General features: G+C 48.7%; 1 protein-coding gene across 2 annotated transcripts in view; it reads left to right on the top strand.

The window, feature by feature from the left end:
• The first annotated feature begins 21,515 nt into the window (after positions 1 to 21,515).
• Positions 21,516 to 22,296, top strand: part of ASTN2 (astrotactin 2) — a 237,984-nt gene continuing 237,203 nt past the window's right edge. For both annotated transcript variants that reach the window (XM_015878749.2, XM_015878748.2), the window contains exon 1: positions 21,516 to 21,965. In XM_015878749.2, the coding sequence (XP_015734235.1) occupies positions 21,626 to 21,965 (340 nt within the window). In that variant the 5' untranslated portion in view covers positions 21,516 to 21,625. The remainder of the gene's footprint in view (positions 21,966 to 22,296) is intronic.

Genomic DNA, 22,296 nt, shown 5'->3' with positions numbered 1-22,296 from the left:
AAATTACAATTTGCTCAAGACGTAAGTCTTTTGAAATAATAATAACACTTAGCACATATAAAGCATTATAAATGTTCAAAGCACAAGCGGTAATGTTTATGTCAAAGAGGTTTGAACTTCCAGTAATTATTAACAAGCAGAGAAATTGCATAGCTGGGAGATTTTTCCAGCTTTAATTCACAAGGAAGAGTTTGCTTTTGTTTTTAATTCCAGGAAAACTTTGCTCAGATTTCTCCCTGCTTTCAGCAGATCCCAGCTGAGAAAGAATTGAAAGAAAAACAAAACCAATTTCCCCATGCAATTAAAAAAAGAATCTTAGGGAAAGAAAACAGAGAAAATGAGGGGAAGATGCGGCTCTGTGAGCAGACCACTTTATGTAGCTAAATGGATATAAGTGTGTCAGACATGTGTATGTTTTATATCTGTGTGTACACGTCTGCGTGTATATAAAACACACCGAAGTTCACACTTTGGATGTAAACCTTTGGTTCATTCTGGCTCCGTTCATCTCAGATAATAGGGATGTAGGTTGTAGTGACATTTCCTGCCATTCCAGGTGCTCCAAAAACAATAGGTTGTATTACCTCTTGCCTTAAGGAACAGATGGAGATGGCCATAGCACCACTGGTGCCTTGGCTGACCATCCTGCCCGCAGATACCACCCCAGTTTTCACACACCTTCAGTGCCACATCCCCATGGTTCTTGAGCACCTCCAGGGATGGTGACCCCACCACTCCCTGTGCATCTGTGCCACTGCATCATCGCTCTTTCTGAGAAGAAAATGTTCCTAATATCCAACCTGAGCTCTGGTTTCACACCTTATGCCAAAGCACACAATGAGCCAGTATTGGTTTTCTGACTGAGAAGGGGCTGAGCATCCTGCTTTTGCTAGAGCAGCCGGGGGACTCTGGGATGTTTGTTCATGAGAACAGTGGGCACTGCATTGAAACAAATAGAATGAAGCCACGTCTCTGGACAACTTGCGGAGCCAGAATTTGTTTCTCTCATTCTGGTCTCCTAAAGCATCAGAACGGCCAACATTTCAACCACCGGTGGCACATTGGCGAACTCACCAGCACTCCAGGGCCCATTTCTCATTTGTATATTAACATAAATTTCCATATGGCACAGAAAATAAGCCATAAATAGAGGTAACGCTGTAATTCTGTAATTTTCCATGTATTTGAGGTTGGGTTTGTTTGTTTTTTTTAACCCTGCCTGTTGTTGAGCCTTCACTGCCCCATTCAGCACAAGGACATGAGCTGGTGCTCAGTGTACGGGGGCAGATGGGCTGATGCCAAAGCAAGAGCTGTGCTCTCAGAGAAGCAGCCCAAGGTGACAGCAAGAGCACCGGCATTTCTGAATAGCTGACTGCTTCATCTTGTAGATAATACAGGGATAGGAACCTTGGAAACAGGTGGGATAGAAACTGCTTGATGAACAGATTGGGCCATGGTGCAGAATACCTTGCTATATGTGGGGCTTGCTCCCTGGGTCACTCCTCCTTGTTAACAGGTAGAAAACCTGCAGGTTAGGGAATGGGCTACAGGCTGCCCCTTGGGCTTCCCCAAGCAGGGATGCAGAAGAGGGAAAAGCAGCACGAGGAAGGAAAGGGAAGGGAAGCGAAATGGAAATGGAAAGGGAAAGGAAAGCAATGAGTGTCCTCAAACCTCTTATTAAAAAAAATATAAATAAAAAAATCCAGGAAAACAAACAAAAAATCCACTCAGCCACAGCAGTATCCAAGCAGCAACCTTGGTTTAAATACCTTTTCCAGACACAATTACACTGAGTAGGCTGCCTGAACTTTCCCTGCAGGAGGATCCCACTGGGGTTAAGGCGTGCTGAACTCACAGTGCCCGAGTTTCTCTTTCCCCAGCTCAGAGCTGGAGGGGAGATTGACTCATTTGCTTAAAAATAAAAACACTGCTATCTAAACTTTAATGTCTTTGTTTCTTATTGCTGCAGGCAGTGGTTCATATGCATTCCAAACAGCACTTTGACTGCAAATGTACCATTTTGGAAGCTATTCCACCTGAAAAACAATATCTTTCATCTCCCTGCCTTGCACTGTTGGGGGCTGGGAGCTCGGCTGTCCTGGCACCACAGGCAGCAGTGGGGTGGAAAGGAAAGGAGTTGGCTCTGCTGCATAGATGGCCCTTGCTGTGTGCAGAGGGGATGCTGAAAGGCTGAGGTGTGCAGAACAGGACTGCAGCCCTCACTGGAAGAGAAGGGATTAGCCATGTTGTTGGGCAATGGGGTGAAGGGAAAGCCTGCTGCACACAGGATGTACCCAGGAACCATTATGCTCCCTTCAATGGGCTGCATGCTGAGAGCATATGTGCACGCACCTGTGTCTGTATTGTTGCCCCTTCCTAGCCCAGGGACCAACTGCACAGCAGAGGGGATGCTGGAGCTGTGGGATGCTCTACCAGATGCCTGTGCACTCTGCACAAGTCTTTGCTGAAACCCCTTCCACGATGTCCTCACCAGTACCACCACCCGTGTTAGGATGGATTTGTTGTGCTATCACCTGCCCAATGCTCACCCTTCACCTTGCTGCTACTGCCTCTGCAAAGGGAAAGTGCACAGGGAGCTGTGCTCTATGCATGTTGTCCAGCGGTCACTGCAGCAGCCCTGGGCTTCACAAGCCAGCATGTCTATGCTGGCCGTCCCACTTCTCATACTGAGTTGCTCCATTTTTCAGAGTCTTTTTGTGAGATGTTTGGATTGGACCATTCCCCTGTTGCTCCTGCAGAAATCACTGAGCAGCCTCTCACCAGCTTTTACACGGCGAGATCTGCTTGGAAAGGGACAGCCAAAAGGGATCAGGGCACACAGGGGTGGCCAAATGCCTGGTCCTCTGAGGGGGCTGCGCATTCGTCTCACGCATGTAATGACTGTGTGGTGTTACCGTAGCAACTACATCTCAGAGATGATGCAATCAAATTTTGGAACGATGTGATTAGAAATGACAGGCAAGGGGAAACAAAGGGAAGCAAAGTTGCTGCGGCAGCTGGGATGCAGCGCTCAGCGCGTAATGCATGCAGCGGGGCTGCGAGACGTTCTTCCGAGCAATTACACTAAATATCATATTCTATTTGCCAGCTAATTACAGAATATCATTCAGTGCCTGCCGTCCAGCCTGTCCCTGCTCTCCCCACTTTGCAGAGGCCCAGGGAACGGCACTCTCATTAACCCGCCTGTGTTTGATCTGCTCTTACATTTCCAGTTGGCACCTGCCCAGCACAAAATGCCGCACTCTTTCCCCCATCCCTGCATTATTCCCTCCCTCATATCGCAGCCCCCTCTGTCCCAGGGTCCCGCTACTCCCCCTGGGCAGCCTCACAGCTGCTCTTTGGACATGGCTCATTCACATGCCCTGCAACTGGAAAGGAGAGAGAAACAGGTGGAAAAATCAGGAATGGGAACTTGCACTGTAAATACTGCTGCTGATTCATAACCCCCCTCTTCTCAGAATTTCAGGTTATTTAACTATTATCCCTCTTGCAGAAAGCCCCGGCTGTTCTTTTGACAGGTTTATGTGACCCAGCAGGCACTTTTCAGTCATTTTCACTGTAAAAACAACAGGCTCAGTTCTCCGCTGCTCAGTGCCTGGCAGCGTGGTTTGCTCAGCACTGAGGATAAGGAGGGGAATGGGAAGCTATGACACCTCTTTGTAGCAATCCATGCTATCTTTGGCCATCAGATGGATCTGACAGCAGCTGGAGGTTGCTGGGGACACTGGGTTGAGATCGGTTCTCTCCCAGCCCACCCCATGGCTTTCTTTCCATTGCCAGAAAAAGAAAGGATGATTGGAACTGTGCATCATCGGACCTCTGTTAGGATCCTGATGGTGAAAGGACACCTCGGTGGAAGGGCAGGATGAACTCTGGCATTGCCCCTTGTGAGCAAACAGGTCTAGAATAGAGCAGCTTCTGAGTTAAGACTTCAGCATGGAGTTAACCACTTGGGAAATGCGATGAGCTGCCATGTTGGCATCCCATGAGGAACAGGCAGGAACCTTTCCAAGCCCATCTGTCTCACTCCAGATGGGACAGGTGGGGGCCAGGGCTGGGGCTGGAGCTCTCCCTCTCCCCCCCTGCCCCCCCAGGGACCCCACATCTCCCTTCCATCCCTGCTGCTGCAGGTATCACTCCAGCAGGGAGCTGCAGCACCATTGCTCCCTGCTGCTGCAAACAGCTGCGGCGCAGAGCACTTGAATACCAATTTTCTTCTCCTACTTCCACCAAGTCCCCATCATGTATCCAAGAATGAGCTGTGGGAAATGGCTGAGGCTGGGATTCAATGAGCCCCAGCGGGTGTCTGTGCAGCGCCATGGGCCCACAAAATGCAGACAGATCAGCCACCATCGGATGAGTGAGAGGGAGAGCAGCTGAGAAGGCAGCACACGGCAATGGGGGATCTGCTGCTGCCAGATGGGGCACGGGGAGCAAACTTCATTTGAATTGCTTGCAGGCTTAGCAGCCAGGCAGAAAGAAATCATCACAAATCCATCTAATGCAAACTAATGCTGGTCATTAGGAAGCAGGCTGGAGCAGTGCTGCCTGCATCGGGGAGAAGGCATTAGGAAGAAAGTTTCTGAGCAGGTTGCTGATCCAAAATAGATCTTCCCTGAACAATTTACTCTTTGTTTACTGTTGTTCTCCAGCCTGATGATGAGAAGTTTTGTATTCTTCCTCCACAAGGATGAAGAACCCCAGGAGGATCTCACTATATTTGGCCAGATTTATAATAACACTGGCCAGAGAGCAATGCTTGCAGTTGTCAGCGAGAGCCCCAGTCACCCAGAGTCACTCAGAGAAGAGCAACCCTTCCCTCCATACATGCACATAGGGTAATATCCCCAATTGGATTCCTGCAATTCTGGGCTGGAATACTGAGCAGTGTTACCCAGTCTAATCCTGACCACATCCAAGCTGCCACAGCACTGCTTTAACAAGAACCAAATGCTTTTTGATGTTTGTTTGTAAAAACTAAACAAATCAATAATAAATCTCAGCTGAAGACCTTAGAGGAGCTCTCCTAACTCTCCTGGATGCTATTGGAACACAGCAGCAGAGCCAAAGGGACACAGAGACATCAGAAAGTTACCTATCAGAAATAACCTGCCTGCCCCAGAACAGCCTCTTTGGTTATTCAGATATCTCTGGCACCAAGGCTGTGTCAAAATGCTTTTCCATGTGTGCTGCTTCTGTTTCAGCATTTACTGTTGGTCCCTACAAAGTCCTGGAGCCGGGAGATGGCAAGAGGCAGGATCACTTCCTATTTCAGTGACCTATGGAGGAGAAGGAAGAATGGCATATCCTCAAGAAAGCAGTCACTGTGGAACTTAGCAAAGACCAACAAGGAAAAGGAAGGAGTTGTGGGGAGCAGCTGAACTAGAGCTGAAGCGAGACGGCTTTTGGGGACATGACCTCTTGTTTTTAAGTCTCTCCAGGGGGAAGAAGGATTTGGGAGAAGAGGGCACAGGATGGGAGGCTTGGGAGCAAGAGACTTTGTGAGTCTTTGAGCTGAGTTAGTGCTACACCACCCAGATGGGCATCGGTGCAGCTGGAGCAGGAGTACTTTCTCTTACCACCCCTCAGCTTATGTTGCAGCAGCCTGCGAATTACAGGCGTTGGAATGGCAGCAGCCCAATCTTCTCTTGTTTTTGATACAAAGTGCCTTGAGCCCACCTAAGTAACTGCAGCACCAACCGCAGCCCTTGACCTGCTCATTGCAAGGGCTGGGATGGGTTCCCGGTGGGGAAGGAGTTAACACGCTCATCTGGCACAAGGGAGATTGAAGCCAGACTGGGCTCAGCTGGAGAGATTCACTTTATCAGAGGAGGTTATGAGTAAAAGAAACTCTTAAAAGACTCTCCAGCACACTGTGCAGCTGGGGAGGAAAGTCATGTTGTTTGGAGCTGGGAGCATTGCATGTTGTGAGAGCTTCTGCTGATCTCTTCCAGAGGCAGATTTTGGTACAAGGAGCTCACTGCTGTGAGCCCAGCTTCTGAGGATGGGGGCATGGAGAGGTGATATTGCAGCCCTGTGAACCTCGTGGGGATGCACTGACAGAGAGCTGAGGAAACTCCATTCGCTTCACAGAGCGGCGTGCCCAAATTAGAAATGATCTTTTCTTATTTCTTTGATAGAATGTGAATTTCTCAAGGAGGTAATTAAGTGCTTGTGTTGCAGGTCAATGACAGGGTTAGCTTCAAAAGAACGAGAAGAAAAAAGAAGGAACATTTTGGGCCGTGTAAATACTGTTTCACTACTATTTCTTACTGGTGTGACGTGCTGCAGCAGTAGTTCTGCTAAGCATAGGGTTCTTTTCCTTTCTCATTTAGAAAAAGCTGAAGTTTTAATATATATTAAAATGAAACAAATAACTTCTGAAGTCAATCATTTCATTCTGGCCTTAGGATGTGCCCAGAGAGGGTTGGGTTGGATATTGGGAAATACTTCTCTAAATTAGCAGTTGGACACTGACACAGCTGCCCAGGGGTGGTGGGGTCACTGTCTGTGGAGGTGTTTGAGAACTATAGAGATGTGGCATTGAAGGATGAGGTCAGTGGGCACGGTGGGATGGGTTGGGGTTGGAGAAGATGATCTCAGAGCTCTTATCCAACCTCTCTTAGAGCATCCCCGCAGCTCCAAGTTAAGCCACACACACAGCAGTGCTTCTCTATCTTATCTCTTGTCACACAGCACAGAGGTCCCAGCACTTGAAGGCCACCATCACCTCTCTCCATCTCCAGCCCTCCAGGCTCACACATGCCGATGTTTGGGTTGATTTCAGCTTTGTCTTTCTGATAGCTGTGCTGTGACTGTTTTGCCACCACTACGCCTCCCCGTCCTCCTCCTGTCTGACAGGCAAAAATAAGAAGAAGAAAGAAAAAAAAAGCAGCTTAAACATATTTTGTGGTTAAACCACTTTTTTTTTTCATGTCGACCGGTTCCCACTGGGCTGAAAAGCAATAAAAAGTCAGGAAGAAGTATGGGCTCCCCTCCCAGCTTTGTCATATGGATGAATAGCACAGTAAAAAGCGCTGAATGCTATCGGTTAAAACGAACTCGCCGCTCTTCCAAGTACATTCCGCAATGCTCTGATGCAAAGGGGTGGGGGATCAGATGGTGAAAAACCTCTCCCATAGATGGATCCTTTGTCGGACTAAAGATTTTTGCATTAAAAAGAAATTCTGGTTATAATCACTCTCCCCACAGCAACATTTCCAGCTCCACCCCCCCTCCCCCCCCCACCCTCACCCCTCTCACTTTTCCATGGCACCGAAATAAATCTCAAGGTAATGTAACTTGCAGCAAGGCTATCTTTGAGTATCTTGGAGGCTCTGTCAATAAGAGGCCAGGCAAGCAATGCTGGAGTGCAGAGATCCTCCTATTATCTCTCCCTGCAAGCCCTTCGTGGGCATTTCTTTCGCTTGTGTTCCTCATCAGGTCCCTGATCAGACTGATAAATGGGGAGAAAAAGGCAAATATTATGCATGGGGTTCGGGGGAGGGGGGGGGGAACAGCAAAGTAAAGATGACAAGACCTCATTGTGCTTTACATTTTCACCTGGAAAACACTCCGGTTTGGAATTTTAATATCTAATTGCAGATAAAAGTAGCCAAGCAATTGCTAGAGAATTTCCCATTAAGATGCTCCGATACTTAGAAATCACTTCTTACATGGGGTTTGATCTTCTATTGTTGAGCAAGCTGAGAGCAGTTCACATGAGGAGAAAGCAGGCTCCATTGTGTGAGACGGAGCTCTTCTCCAGCAACGAAAGCCAGGCTGCAGGTTTTCAAATAAATGTGCTTTTCTTTTCTTTTCTCCCTCACTTTCTCTCCCTCTCCCCACCCTCCCCCTTCTTTTTTTTTTGTCTTTTTTCTTCTTTTTCTTTCTTTTTTTTAAATTTTAATTAGAGTAAATCCAACTGCTCAAAAAACAAACCTCCCCAAAGAGCATCAAGCCCTGATGAAGCAGTGCCAAAGAGGGACCTGTGGTTAAACCCTTCTATGGGAAAGAGACCTAGAGAGCAGCAGAGGGCTGCTGGGTGCCTGGTGCTCAGAGCAAAGCACAGAGTGGGTGTTTGGTCAAGAGTGGGCATTGAGCCCTTCATGTGGCTCCAGACACCCAACAACAGGGTGCTCGGAGAGGACAAGATGTCATGAACTCTCAGTTATCTCAGTGGGAGATGATATTTAGGTTGTAACCAGCTTGGTTGGATGGACGAGCCATATCCTGCCCAGACCTACCCAGAGCCTTACCCTTATCTTGGACCATTTTTTTTTGGTTCTTAAAGATAAAAAGTACACAGGCACTTGTTTCTAAGGCAAAAACATCCCAGACAAGGATAAAACTGGTTGTTTTGTGGGTCTTTTTGAGGTCTTTTTGTGTCCCTGGTGTGCTGGAAAGGAGCTGCCTGCACAGAGGCTCTAGTTCAAGCAGCATGCACAGCTCTGGTATCCCTCTCTGGCTGGTTTTGATTGTGCTCCACAAGGGAAATGCTGAGGAAAAACTCAAGAATGAGGTTTTCTCCTTTAGTGTCCTTGCAGGATGTTGTTGTGCCAACCCCATCTCACCTATACCTGCCCTAACCCTTAACCCTAAATTGTCTCGGGATTTTCATATCTAGCTAAAATTTCTCCTTACTACTTGTGGCCGTTGCTGCTCATCCTTCACTGTGAGAGGAGCCTGGCTCTGATTACACTGAAATCTGAATGGGCAGAAGGGGCTGACTGGTGGAACTCAGTGCTACAAACCAACCACAGAGGGCAAGGGCTCCAGAGGATTCAGAGAGTGATAGACAGATAATGAACATCCATAGATAAGAGGATAAAATGCTTACAAGGGATATAATCCCTTCTGTTCCTGGTGATAAGCCAGCTGCTGACTGACAGAAGCAAGGAGGAAAACCCTTCTGGGAAGATTATTCCAGACCTGGTGAATTGAAGCCATGGATACTTGCAGAACTGGCTGTGGCAGTCACAGAGTCATTAGGGGTTATCTCTGGGAGAGTCAGAAGACTGAAAAAGGACAAAAAATGCATAACTTAGAAAAGCATAGGGGAGAGTGAGCAGGGGTGGGGAGCTATAGACCCACCAATTTAACTTGAATCCGCCAAAAGTCCTGAAAAAAAGACACTTATATAACATTTTTAGGTATCTAGAAGGTGTCAAGGAGAGGAAGCTCTGACTACGGGTTTATCAACTACCTTTTTTAAACACCTCCGTGGCAGATTGGAGAAATGAACTGAAAATAAGAGGTTGAGATTCAGCTGGGGCAGCCTGAGGTTGACTGACTGGGCTTTGGTTCAACTGAATGAGAGCTGGGGCTTACTTTGTTCCACAAAAGGAATGTAAGGCAGCGATATCAAGCTGCTACAGAAATAACAAACATCATCCAGGTTGTAAAAAATGGCAAATGATTCAGGATGTGTGCAGTCACTGGGGATGCTGAACTGGAGCTCTGTGGCCAGAGGGGTTATCACATGGGAAGGAAGAGGTGGGACAACTGGACAAAGATCAAGGGAAGTAACAGGAGTAATGAATCACAGAATGGCTTAGATTGCAGGGGACATTAAAGATCATGTAGCTCCAGTGCCCCTGTCATGGGCAGGGCTGCCAACCACTAGGTCAGGCTGTCGATCCGACCTGGCCTTGAGTGCCTCCAGGGATGAGAGATGGGAGAATCTGTCTGCAAACTAAAAAGAAGTCTAGGAGAGAAGGAAAGTGGAACAGCTGTTTGGGTAGTGCAAGGCTTGCCTGTAGAGCCAGTTTTGCAAGGAGAAATTTGTGGCAATTTCCTTTCTGCCTGGATCTTGGATTGGAGTAAAGGCTCTAAGCAAAGCCCACACCTGGGAAGGGCAGCTCAGGGAACCCTGGAAGAAGACATTTCCCTATTTATTTGAGGACTGAGTGGGTGTAAATGAAGTGAGCCATTCTTAGGATATACCCTAGATCTGCATCAATGGAAAGTGCCCTGCATGGCCCCCAGCATCTGCTACTGCATTGCGAGGGGATAGCAGAGAGGCTGGGGAAATGCTTAACTTGACTTTCTTCATTCTGAGGTGTTCAGGAAACATGGAGATGTGGCACTGAGGGATACAGTCAGTGGGCATGGTGGGAATGGGCTGGGGTTGGGCTTGTGGATCTTACAGGTCTTTTCCAGCCTTCATGATTCTGGGATTCTATGGGAGGTGAAGAGGCACAAGAGATGATGATCCTGCAGAAAGCCCCAAAACAGCCTCACCACCAGCATGGGGACAGCAGCCAGCAGGGAAAATCCTTTTGTCCAACCCCAAACAGGTCCACAGACTCCACAGAGAAGCCTTCAGCAGCAAGCAACCTGCACAGCCAGCCCAGCTGGGATGCCCTCCTCTATCAGTATCCTGGGTGAGAGAAATTATCTTTCCTTTCCTTTACAGAATCACAGCTTGATAGAGAAATGGGAGCCTGCAACAGCTACTCTGAGTGGGCAGGAGCCCAGAAGAGGAGCAGAGAAAGGCGCTCAGTGCTCTGCAGGCCTCATGCCAGCCCTGTGCTGCTTCCAAGAGCCGTCCCAGGGAAATGGTTCATGTCAAAGGAGTGTGAAACAGTGCAGAGTGCTGCTCCATACAGCGTGGTGGAGGTGGGCTGGGAGGAACGCATGGGGAGCATGGCCTGGCATGAGGGTGAGAAGGGCATGGAGGGCACTGCATAGAGGGCACCACATCCGTATTGATGGAAAGAATTGCTTTTGGAATCCTGTGTTTCCTTAAAAAGATATGCTGTTATAAAAATCTCCTGCATGCACACTCTATGTACGTGCTTTACTAAAGACTTTTGGCCTCATTTATAGAAATCCAGGAAAGACTCTGCTTCCTACCACCCAAGGGCAAGCCAGAGTATCAAAAGAGATAACATCCCCAGCTATAAAGCACGGTGTGCATTTACCCAGACTCTAAAGGCCGTTTTTATAACTTCAATCTTGGTTTCATTTCTAGTACTCTTATCTTTTTTGCCATGTTTTGGAAAATATATAAGGATTGGCTATTGGAACAAGCAGCTTTTGCAAAATATTTAATCAAAGCCCTTAATTGCAAGCTGTAAATGTAGAACCAGTGACAGATTGTAAAGCCAGAAACCATGTGGTCAACACGCAGCAGCAAACAAGAGCGTTTCATCAGAGAGAAAAAAGCATCGTATAAGGTGGTTGTGTAGAACAGACATGAGTTTTAATGCAAAAACAAAACGAACCTCTCGTGAAATTGAGGAGGAAGAGAAACGTGTTGGGAGATTCAAAAGGCGTCTGGTAAAAAAAAAAACAACAAGGCTTTTTCTCTTCATTGCTGTTTCCCAGTAGGATAAAATATCTGCTTTAAATCAACCCGGAGAGGCAATACATTATCCTTACTGAAAGGGATTTTTTCTATGAGCACTTTCAAGACCTCAAATAAAAACAAAGGATGGGAACGTGGGAAGATGCTCGCCACTGCTGTTCAACCCGTGTTTCCTCTTGTTGCTGCAAAGCATGGTTGGTTCTCTGATTGTTGGCAATGACAAGCTTCTCCTGAGATGCACGGTGCAAGGATTGTGCATCTGTGCAAAACAGCTTCCCTTGTTGCATTTGCTACACGCTGAGCGAGATGCTTTGTGTGCAACACGGCAAGGTCAGGTGATGCTGCAGTTGGTTACTGCTTCAGTGGGAGCTGGAGCATTGGATATTTATATTAATGGGGGAATTAGCTATCTGTCAGGAGGTACCTCACTAAAGGTTGTTAAGGAGAAAAAAAAAAAAGGACAATAACGTCTTTAATGGCTGCCTGAGTTTTAAAGGCAATCTTTAAGAATTAATTAAATTAAGAAGGCTGTTTTGAGAACCGAGAGACTTCTGTACATAAAAGTGAGGCTCTTTGGATTTATTGGAAGCGGAATTTCAGCCTTGAGGAAACTAAAGAGTGACTCAGAAATCTGAGCGAACAAAAGAGAAACTCATCAGATGCTCTGAGAGTTTCCCACAGCGGAACAAAGGCAATAAGAAGTGCATTCCATTGGTGACACATGCCTGAGCTGAAGACTTCAGCAGGTCCTTCTGCAAGGTGAAGGGATGGCAGCCATCCATGGCCCTTCCATAGGGCGGAGGGGTGAGGTGGGCTCTGAATCTCCACACTGGGCTCGGTGCTGTGTCTCTCACCTCCTGCTTTGCCCAAGGGTGAGCTGGGCAGGATGGAGCCATGAGATACCAGCATGATGCTTCGTTTGTGTTTTTGAGATGATTTAAGCAGCCTCGAAGTGCCTTCATAACTCACTGTGTTGACAGCTCCTCCGCCAGACACCAGATCAGTTAGAATGCAACTTCCAGAAACTGGGAGCCCGTCTGAATTTGGGTCACAGGGCGGGATGGTGCGATTGTATTCAGATGTAAGAACCTCCATACCCTTTGATCTGTCTTTCTTAAGGCACATCTTGCTATGGCTCCCTCTGAATAAGTGACTTAAATATTTGCACTGGCTTCACAGGGTTTACTTAAGATTATTCCAGTTTCTTATTACCAGCTGTTTAGATTATCCCTGATATACCAAATAGGATTTAACAGGCTCCCCCCACACACATAGATGAGCCCTCTCTGCACCTTGTTTTTTATCTACCATTAAAACAAGATTCCAGCCTGTTGCAGGAAAAAGGCACTTAGATCCCCTCCAAGCGTAAATCCACTCTTACCATATAATCTCTGTTATAAAGTCTCCTCAGAGAGACATACGAAGGAGGCTGTAACTGGAATAATCGTCATTTATTGCTTATGATCTCCTTTGGTTCAGAGTTTTCTTTGCTTCCTTTGGCAATAAAATAACCGCAAGTCAATCACACACATAGCTGTGCTTGCTCTCCAGCGAGGAAAGTTTTGAGAACAGGGTGAATAGCTGCACTGCCCCTTTGAACCGCTACAAAAAGCAATTTTGAAGATGAGACCTTCCTTGTACAGTTTGCTTTTAGCTCTGTCTGAAATGGAGCCCAGCAACAGGAGACATCATTTCTAGTCCCACCTGCTGACAGGTTCCTCCCCCTTGCACCTGGGAAAGGCTGGCAGGCCAGGAGAGCTCTAACGAGCCTTAATTAGTCCCACCTGTCTCAGCCTTGATGGGTTGTGTTTAAGTTCAGATGAGTTGCTATACTCTTTCTGGTGTGGTAAGCAGAGTGTGGGCACACCAGAGCAGGGGCTGCCATTATTTACTTCATGCTCACAGCTCAGACCCGGCTCTGAGGGCTGTTCCGCATGGTCCAGGACAAACAAAGAGCAAAATGACAGCGAATGGGAGCAGCCAGCTTGTGGTGCTAATCATATTGCTGCAAGATGCCAACAGAGGGCATCCGCTGCCAGGCACGCAGCCTTCGAGCTCCTGCTGCAGCCCCTCTGCCTGCCTTCACATCCAGAGCAGCTGAGTTTAACCCTCTCCCACTACAGCTCAGGTTCAGCTCTGCCAATGTTGTTAGTTTATTTTTAAGCAAACAGGCTGAGGTTGTTTGTTTGTTTGTTTGTGGTGGTTTTCACTTTCTTTTGGAGAAAGGAAAAGGAAGAAGGGAACAATAATCCCCAGCTGCAGTCCTTTGGCCAAGGCAGCGCTTTGATAGTTGGTGTCGGAGCAGGGATCTGTGCTGAGCAGCAGCCAGGTTCAAAGGGAGGTGGATGCTCTGATGTTGTCCTGTGCAGCTGTAAACAAAATCAGAGACACTTCTGTGCTGGGCTTGGAGGCGAGCGGGAGCCTTTGTGACTGATGTACTGGCTTTTGTGGGCTTAAATAGTCAGTTTTATTTATAGGTGTTTATTCCACGTTTTTAATCTCCTTGTTTCATGTCTCTTGTGGACAGTCAAAAAGAAATCGAACTTCTAAAGCCTGCTGTTCCCTCTGGTAGATACGCATTGATGTTTGGGCTCACTCTGAGCATGCTGCTGCTCTTATTTTTGGACCTCATACTGAAGCAGCAGCACAGACCTTCCCAGCCCGTGTAGCTGGTACAGAAGCACGCTTATTAATGCAGGCTTGACTGAGGTCCCAAGGCAAGGACTGCTGGTAGACAGGGCTCATGTGAGGGTTAGGAATAGCAGAAGCCTGATCAGAGATTTCCTTCCTGTACATAAAATCAGCACAAATTTAATGGGTGAAGAGGGTAGGGAATTGTGCTGGGAACAAGTGGGCTGACAGCAAGGGTCATTCTGAGCTGGGTTGGTGTAAAGGGCTGATTCCAAGCTCCTAATGAAAATGACAGCAGGCTGTGAGGTTCTGCTCCCCTTGGTGCTGTGTTTCCCTTCCATCAGCCTGGATGGAGCGTGGCTGCAGGACCTACAGAAGCTCAGCAGTGCAGTGGCTGCTGATTGCTGCAGTGCCAGCAGTATGTTCTGTTCTGGGGCTCCCAAATGCTATGAACACAAAATATGGGGCAAAAACCTAAAAATTCAGGATGCCTGCTATGCTGTCCTAGGGGAGTTTCCTATGCTTCGAGCTCCATCTCAGTAAGCTACAGCTGATCCAGGCTGCGCCATGTCTACCCTGGGTATCTCTTAACCTTTACCTTCCCAAAAGCACATTATCAATGGTATCACTTGAAATACATGGATGTGACATTTTCAGATATGGTTTTCTCTCTTTTTTACCCAGGGTGTGTCCAACTGAGTGCCTAAAAATCCCCGTACATGTTGGTCATCTGCGCTTCGCATTACGCATTGAATGAGGGCCAGAAACAGAGAGCCAAAACTGATTTATGGACTGCCATAGGGACTTAAGAAATTTATGATTTGATTAATCCATCCCATCTATCTTTTTCTTTATTACCGGTAATTCATCCCATATTTCATCACCTTCTGAACGGTGATTTGGCTGGTGGATGCACGCCAACATTTCCAAAGGGTTAAACGACATGATGCACCAACCAGACAATAATCTGTTGTGATCTGCTGGTTAAATATGCATTCAGTGCTGCTGGAGTCTGACTTAGCAGATAGATTTGTTCTAGTTTATGAAGTAGCTGTGTATTTAGGACACATTATGTGCAGATGTACTGGGCTTGAGGGGAGAACTGATGTGCCAGAGTGGTCAAACTTTGGAATAGGAGCAGAGATGAAGGCAGCGCTCTGCCAGGATAAGTATTAGCAGTGAGGTTCTCAGCACTGCTTCTATGCAGGGGGAGGAGGAGGCTTTGGCATAGGGCAGGGAAAGCAAACCAACCTATTAACTCAGTGAGGAAACAGAGAACGTGCCTCGGATTGAGTGAGGATGTGACCTGAGATTGCGTGGTTCTGCTGCTGGTAAACATGTTTTCTGTTTTTGCTGTAACACTATTGACATTTCGGAATGATCAGAATATTTCAGCGTACATTTAACGAGACAGAAGTACAGGATTTCAATACTGTCAGCTCCAGAAAGCAGGAGGCAGGCCCCTAAATTACCTTCACAATCACAACAACTGAAAAGTGCCATACTTCTTTATTCGCCTTCTACTTTTCCAACCCTCTCTGCAGCCTCTCCTGGGAGCAGAGTGCAGCAGGAGGAGGCAGGGGCAGGTGTGCAGCTCCGGGTGCTGGGGAAGCAGTGAGCGCACACACCTGACAGCCCCAGGGCGCATTCCTAGAGCAGCTGTGTGAGCTTCCCCTGAACTACCTTGCAATGCCTGGGGGATGCCTTGCCCTCATCCTGCAGCCCCTGCACTTTGCTGTGGGTGCTGGGATGCCAATTAGCACAGTACAGGGTCCGTGTGGCAGTGAGGGCTTGCAGCTGGCAGGGACAGGTGAGCTGAGCATGGTTTCACCCACAGATTGTAATAATGGCACAGCACTGTGAAGCTGCCCGCTTTCAGCCAGCCATCTCTTTCAGAAAAGCCCTGTGTCTTCATTACCTTCCCCTCCAGCCATCTGGTCCCCCTGTCTGACCTTTTTGAAAGAGATTGGCTCCAACAAAAAAAACCACCAACACCCAGAGCAGTCCCTGAACAGCAGACCTTGTGTGTCATGTCTGAGCCCAGAGCAAGTTTTTATGTCCAAGCTGTAAAACCTTGAAAATAAAGATTTATAATTGAGATTCTGGCTGAAGCGGAGTGAACAGAGATGGTCTAATTAAATTCTGTGGTGGATATAATTAACCCATTTATTCATTTATTACCCTTTATACAGCTAATGCAGGCTGCACCATCACCATTTGTTTATGGAGAAACCGCTATGTAGTGTTGGGCTGCCCAGAAGCTGGCTCCGTTGGGTCACCTATTGGGTCACCCATTGGGTCACCTATTGGGTTGCCCATTGGCATCTCATTGAATCATAGAACTGTTTGAGTTGGAAGGGACCCTTAAAGGCCATCTGGCCCCACTCCCTGCAATAAACGGGGACACCCACAGCTCCATCAGTGCTCAGAGCCCCATCCCTTGGTCTCTTTGCAGGGATGGGGCATCCAACACCACCCTGGGCAACCTGTGCCAGTGCCTCACTGCCCTTATTGTAGAAAACTTCTTTCTCATATCCAGTCTAAATCTCATCTCTTTTAATTTGAAAGCATTTCTTCTTGTCCTATCAAATGCTCACTGGGATTTTACTCTGGACTTCTGGGCAGACCTGCCAGGTGGCTGACAGCATGTTGCTTTGGGATCAAAGGGCTTTTGTTGGTATTCTTTAAGAGCAGAGTGTCTCTGCCGTACACCAGCGCTGTGGCAGCGAGTTCTCACTGTGCCCTGTCAAGGGCTGCTGCGATATCCACACTGACGTGTGCAGATTTCTGCTTTCTCTCCTCCATAGCTCAGTGTGGGAATGGCACTTGCCAACCAGTAACACAGATAACTACTCACGCATCCTTGGGGAGAGCCTCATCTGACTAAAAGCCACGTTGGCTCTTCTGGAACAGAGCCATCTTTTTATATTTATTTATTTTTTTTCCCAAAGAAACATCTCACTTCTCTCTCTCACAGCCATCAAGAGATAAAAAAAAAAAAGCACAACAACAATGAATCAACCAGAGATTATATTTCATGAAAGTTTAATGAGGCGCTGTCCCCTTCCAGCTCCTGCGTGAGCCAACCTGGATGAGCACGCAGGGCTTGAACGTGGAATTCAAAACTGTTGTCTGAGTGGCAAGAAGAGCAGTGAGAACCCTTTTCTTATGGTCTGTCTGCCTGGATGGAGCATCTTGCAAAGTCTCATTGCTGGCAGTGCAGTCTCTGTCCCTCTGCCCATCCATCTCCAGGCAGCAGTAGCCACTCCTGGTCCCTCCCCTGACAGCCTTCTCCTTCCCCTCCCTTGGCTGCTCCTTAATATTTCATGCATCAAAGAAATTCCACTTGTAATGCAAAGAAAAACAAAACCCCAAAAATGAAAAAAAAAAACCCACACCAAACCCACCTGATTAATTAAGTAGAGTGCAAGAGTTACGTGCATTTAAAGTCTCTTTCATCTTGGGAAGGAGGGGAGAGATGCTGGAGGCTGTTATTGCTCAGGGGTGTCTGAGGGCAGGCAGTGATAGACTGGTGGTGAGGTAGGGAGGGGGAACAACAGTGTGCAGCATTCCTGCTGTCTGTTCCAGCTAAAGCCTCGCCTCCCTTGGCTCCAGTAGTTGGTTGCCTTCCAGTTGTCCCCATGAGGCACTTTCTCAGGCTGTCCCTGCTTCCCTCTGCCCACCGGGCTGCTTGGAGAGGGGCAGTAGGGTGAGCTACAGAGAGGTGGTGGCTGAGCCATGGAAGATCAGTGAGTGCATCAATGCTGTGGTTATGAGCACCAGCCCAACTTCCCACTGGGGTAAACCAAGTTATTGATGCTGATGGGACTCGTACAGAGTGAAACACAGCCCCGTGATTGCACCACAGCCCAGACTTTCTGCTTGCTGGCGATGTGTTAGCAGTGAAGATGCTCTGTATAATGTAAATACAAGGTGCATTTTAATGGCTGTTGCTGTGTGCACATCTCTTTGGTAATAGAGCCAATTGAAAGCCACTTCAGAAAGCTGCTATTGATAGCTTCGTGATAACCTCCCCGGTGCCAGCCGATAAAAGATGCATTAGTTCTGCGTGCCCAGAAACCCAGCTCCTGGGATTGGAAGTCGAAGTGTACTTCATGTGTGACCCTTTAACTCCAATGACTCCTCCCTCCCCGTCCTTTTTATGCCTGGAGAGTTTGAGTGTTTTAAGCATTTTCCAGTAAAATATCTGCAGAAAGTTCCTCCCAGAGGAACAGAACCACAGGTTTCTGAATCTCACCTGGGATATCTTCATCCAGATGAAACCAATGCTGGAGCTGAGCTTGGGAATAAGAAAGAAGGCAGTGCCTAAAGCTTCTGCTACAAGAAATCTGCTTGGGTGAAAAGCTGGAAGGAAGATGGGCAGGTGCAGACAGGAGGTGGAACAGCACATACACTGTGCCTGATGCACTGAGAGCACCCCACCGGTGCAGCTAATAGCTGAGGAACACCTGGCTCACTCAGTCTGTGGTGTCGTGCATGAAAACCCACATTTGGGACTGCCACACATACCATTTCTGCAACCCTTTGTATCAGTTATAGTGACATCCAATTCTTTTCTTGCATTTTTCTATATGCAGGTGCTGACACCAGCCCCCATGTGCTGATGGAAGGGTGGGAATAGCACTGGTGTACCCTGAGCTGCACACTGGGTGTGAATGGGGCCATGGCCTCCTGACAGCCCATCACTCCCCCTTGCACCCACAGCAGATGGGGCCTGTCAGCAACTTCTGCAAGTCAAGCAAAGTTCACTAAGTGTTCCTCAGTATCTTCCTAGCAGGAGGAACTTCCTCACCGTGGTGTGTTTTCCTTTGCTCATAGCATTTGCTTTCCTATTGAATGCTGCTCAGGGTGGATAATAGAAATCCATTACCTCCGTTATAAACCAGGACAGAAATATTTCACTTTGCAAATATTACCATTGGCTTTCAAACAGTTTTGTGTTTATCTCAATTCTTCAGAACTAAAAAGCAGGTAGAATCCTTTTCTTGCAAAAGAGAAACTGAGATGTGTGCTTACACTGGGGCTGCATTTAGGCTGAATGTGCCTATTTAAAGGCAGTGGCTTGAGGAAAGCTCCCCTTTATCATTGTGCCCACATTTGTACAGGAGAGCTTGCAGAAATCTCAGCTAGCTTCTAACTGTGCTTTACTGATGTGGGCATTAAGACACAATAAAATGGGTGTGCTGACGATTTAACACAGGGTATAAAACAGACAGTGCTGATCTGGTTTCTGGGTAGAGGCACAAACTGAACATCCCCCTGAGGACTCTCCCAGCTCTGTTTTTCTACTATCTCATGATTCACCCAAGGATGAGCTGATGTCTCCCAACCTTCTCTTTCCAACTCTACCCCCTAAAACCCACTCCATTTGTTGTTCAGTGTCATATACTACATCAGAGAACAGCTGGAATAAGCTGAGAGATGCATTCCCCTCTTCAATTCAACCACACCAGGCATAAATCTGAAGGAAGAAACATGCACACCAATGCACGCTGCCCACTGGGCTCCATCCTGACCTCATGGGTTAGATTGCTTTCCCGTAGGTTTCCCACTGCCTTACCAGAGGTTCCTCTTTGTCTTCTCCTAGGTTGCACCCATCTATTCCATAGCTTTTCCATTGTCTTCCAATAGGTTGCCCCTTGCCTTTGCCATGCCTTCCCCTAGTTTGACCCTTTCCTTCTCCTTGCTTTCACACGGTATCCCAAGGCCTTTCTTGAGGTTTCCCTTTGACTTCTTCCCTTTCCCTGCTTTCCCCTTCCCTTTTCCTAAGTCTCCTCTTCTCTTCCCCTGGTTTCCCCTTGCTTAGCAGTGCAGAAAGCTCTCTGCTCCACATGCGACTCATGCAGGTCTACAGCGAGTGGCTACAATGAGATCTAAGCACCAGGGTATGGCCCTACACAGAAATAGATTCTCTTTTCTTTTTTTTCAGGATTTCCAGTTCTGAAAAACAAAAGTGCTCTTCATCTCCTTTTAGACAGTCTGTCTTACCATGTGTCATTCTGTATGCCTATGCAATGCTGTTCCTTTGCTCGCTCTTGCCTAGAATCTTCAAAACTAGGAAAAAGAAACCAGTGCGTGTGTAGTGACAGCAGCCTCAGCCAGTCCCAAACCTATCCATTTCCCCTTAAAAACAACACTAAGAGGATGGGTGGGGGAACCTTTGTTCTCCCAACGCAGCGCTCCCTGTGGATGCTCTCCATGGGGGCTGTGGTTGCTGGGCTATGAGCTGGAGCAGGGCACGGCCCCTACTATTTGTTTGCTGCATTTTCTCTCTGCCATTCTGCCCTTGTTGTGGTTTGAACAGTCAGTGACCGAGGTACCTCGGAAGGCTGTTTTGCCTCAATAGGCGTATGATGAATTGATCTTAATTAGCTTGTGGAAATAATATAAGCCTGAGCGTTAAGCACACTTTGTTAGGGTTTTGACATCTTCTTTTATCCGTACATCTACAAATAAAATCAGGTGGATTAGCAGTCACTTGGAAATTGTTGTTGTGAGTCATCAGCTCACAACTGCTGTGGGCAGCCCGTCCCCATTGCCGTTAGTCACTGCCCACCCGTGGGCAGCTCGTGCTGCTGGGGGCCAAGCTCAGCCCCATTGAATTGCCTGAGGTTTGCCTCCCAGCTGACCCCTGTGGTTCCAGCATCCCCCCACCTGCAATTCCAACCTCCCATCCCTCTTGGATCTGCTGTGGATCAAGGTAGAGCATGAGCCAAAGCCACACAGCTGTGGAACTCGTGCAGTTGGTGTAAGCACACATCCAGCCCTCGGACGGCATCAGGGCACCTGTGTGATGGATGGATATGGGCACCCGTGATCGGACCTCAGCAGCATTTTGGCCTCTGGCTCCCATTGAAGCACCTTCTGTTAAAGACCAAGTCAAAAATCTGCTATAAGTCAGCGATGTGTCTGCTCCAGGCTCAGCACTGAGAGCCATCTCCGTGTGCCCACAGATGTCTGTTCACCTGTAATGAGCTAATTACGAGTAAAAGCTCACTGTGCCTATTGCAGCCAGAATGATCCTATAGGGAAGGATAAGCCTGTGGGTACATGCAGCAATGAGCTACATCCCATCGCCAGAGACTGAGCAGATGTAGAAGGGAAAAGCTGGATAAGTAGGAAAAGGATGGTCTGCAAAGGATGGTGGTGATGGGAGGGGGATGTGATGGCGTGGGGAGATGGGAGAGGATGAAGTGGTGGTGCGGGATGGCAGGAGGGGCATGATGGGGTGGCACAGAGCTAAGGAGAATCACAGGATCACAGAAGGGCTCCGGGGGCCTTAAAGATCGCCCTGCCGTGAGCACGGTCGCCAATCGGACTGCCTGGGATCCCACCTGCAGGCTGCTACAGGTAGCGAGGGAACCGGGGCCCGAGTTAACCTTAAAGCGAGAAAAAAACCGACGGTGAGAAAGGAACCAGCTGCGAAACTGAGCATCTCTGCGGGGGGTAACGGCGGGCGAGAGGGGTCGGGGGGCGACGGGCCTGAATCCGAACGGGGCCGGGGCGGGGTGGGGGAGGAGCCGGGGGCGGAGCCGGGCGGCGGCGGTGGCGGCGGGCTGGGGCGGCTCAGTGCGCCCGGCTCCGCTCGCATCTCTCCGCTTCGAGTCGCTTCGCCGCGGTTCACCCGCGCCCCGGCCCGGCATGGCCGCTCCGCCGCGCCGCCGCTCCGCGTCTCCGGCCCCGCTGCCGCCGGTTCCGCCGGTGCTGTTGGCGCTGGCGGTGCTGCTGCTCGCCGGGCCCGGTGCGGTGGTGGCGGCGGCGGCGGCTGCGGCGTCGCGGGAACCCCCCGGACCGTGCCGCGTGAAAACGGTCACCGTGTCCACGCTGCCGGTGCTCCGAGAGAACGACATCAGCTGGAGCGGAGCCCCGCCGCCCGCAGCCGCCGATTCCCGTCTGCTGCTCTTCGTTCGCAGCGAGCTGCCCGGCCGAGTCGCCGTGCAGGACGATCTGGATAACACCGAGCTGCCCTTCTTCACCCTCGGTAAGCGACGGCCGATCCCGGCCCGGTTCTGTCCGTAGCGCCCACAGCCCGTAAAGGCACCCGGCGCTGCTTCGCTGCTTTCCGTTCTTTCTCTTCTTATAGAAATATCGCTGCTATTTTTCTATCGGGGAGGGATTTCAGCGGGGCCTCAGAGCTGCCCGTGTTAACCCTGCGAGTCAGCGCTCCCTGCCAAGTGCCGCCCGTACTCGGGTTCAGCCCCGGGGGAGGCACCGCGGCGCCGGGATCTCTTTTCTCGGCAGCCCGTATTTCTAAACGCTTCGTCTCGGTGCTCTACAGCTTCGTGCCCAACTCCCGTGTTAGGCTGTGTGAA

This window comes from Coturnix japonica, chromosome 17 (genome assembly GCF_001577835.2).
Source record: "Coturnix japonica isolate 7356 chromosome 17, Coturnix japonica 2.1, whole genome shotgun sequence".
In the NCBI taxonomy this organism is placed as follows: domain Eukaryota; kingdom Metazoa; phylum Chordata; class Aves; order Galliformes; family Phasianidae; genus Coturnix; species Coturnix japonica.
Note: the sequence above shows the minus strand (reverse complement) of the source record. Positions and strands in the feature narration are given on the sequence as shown.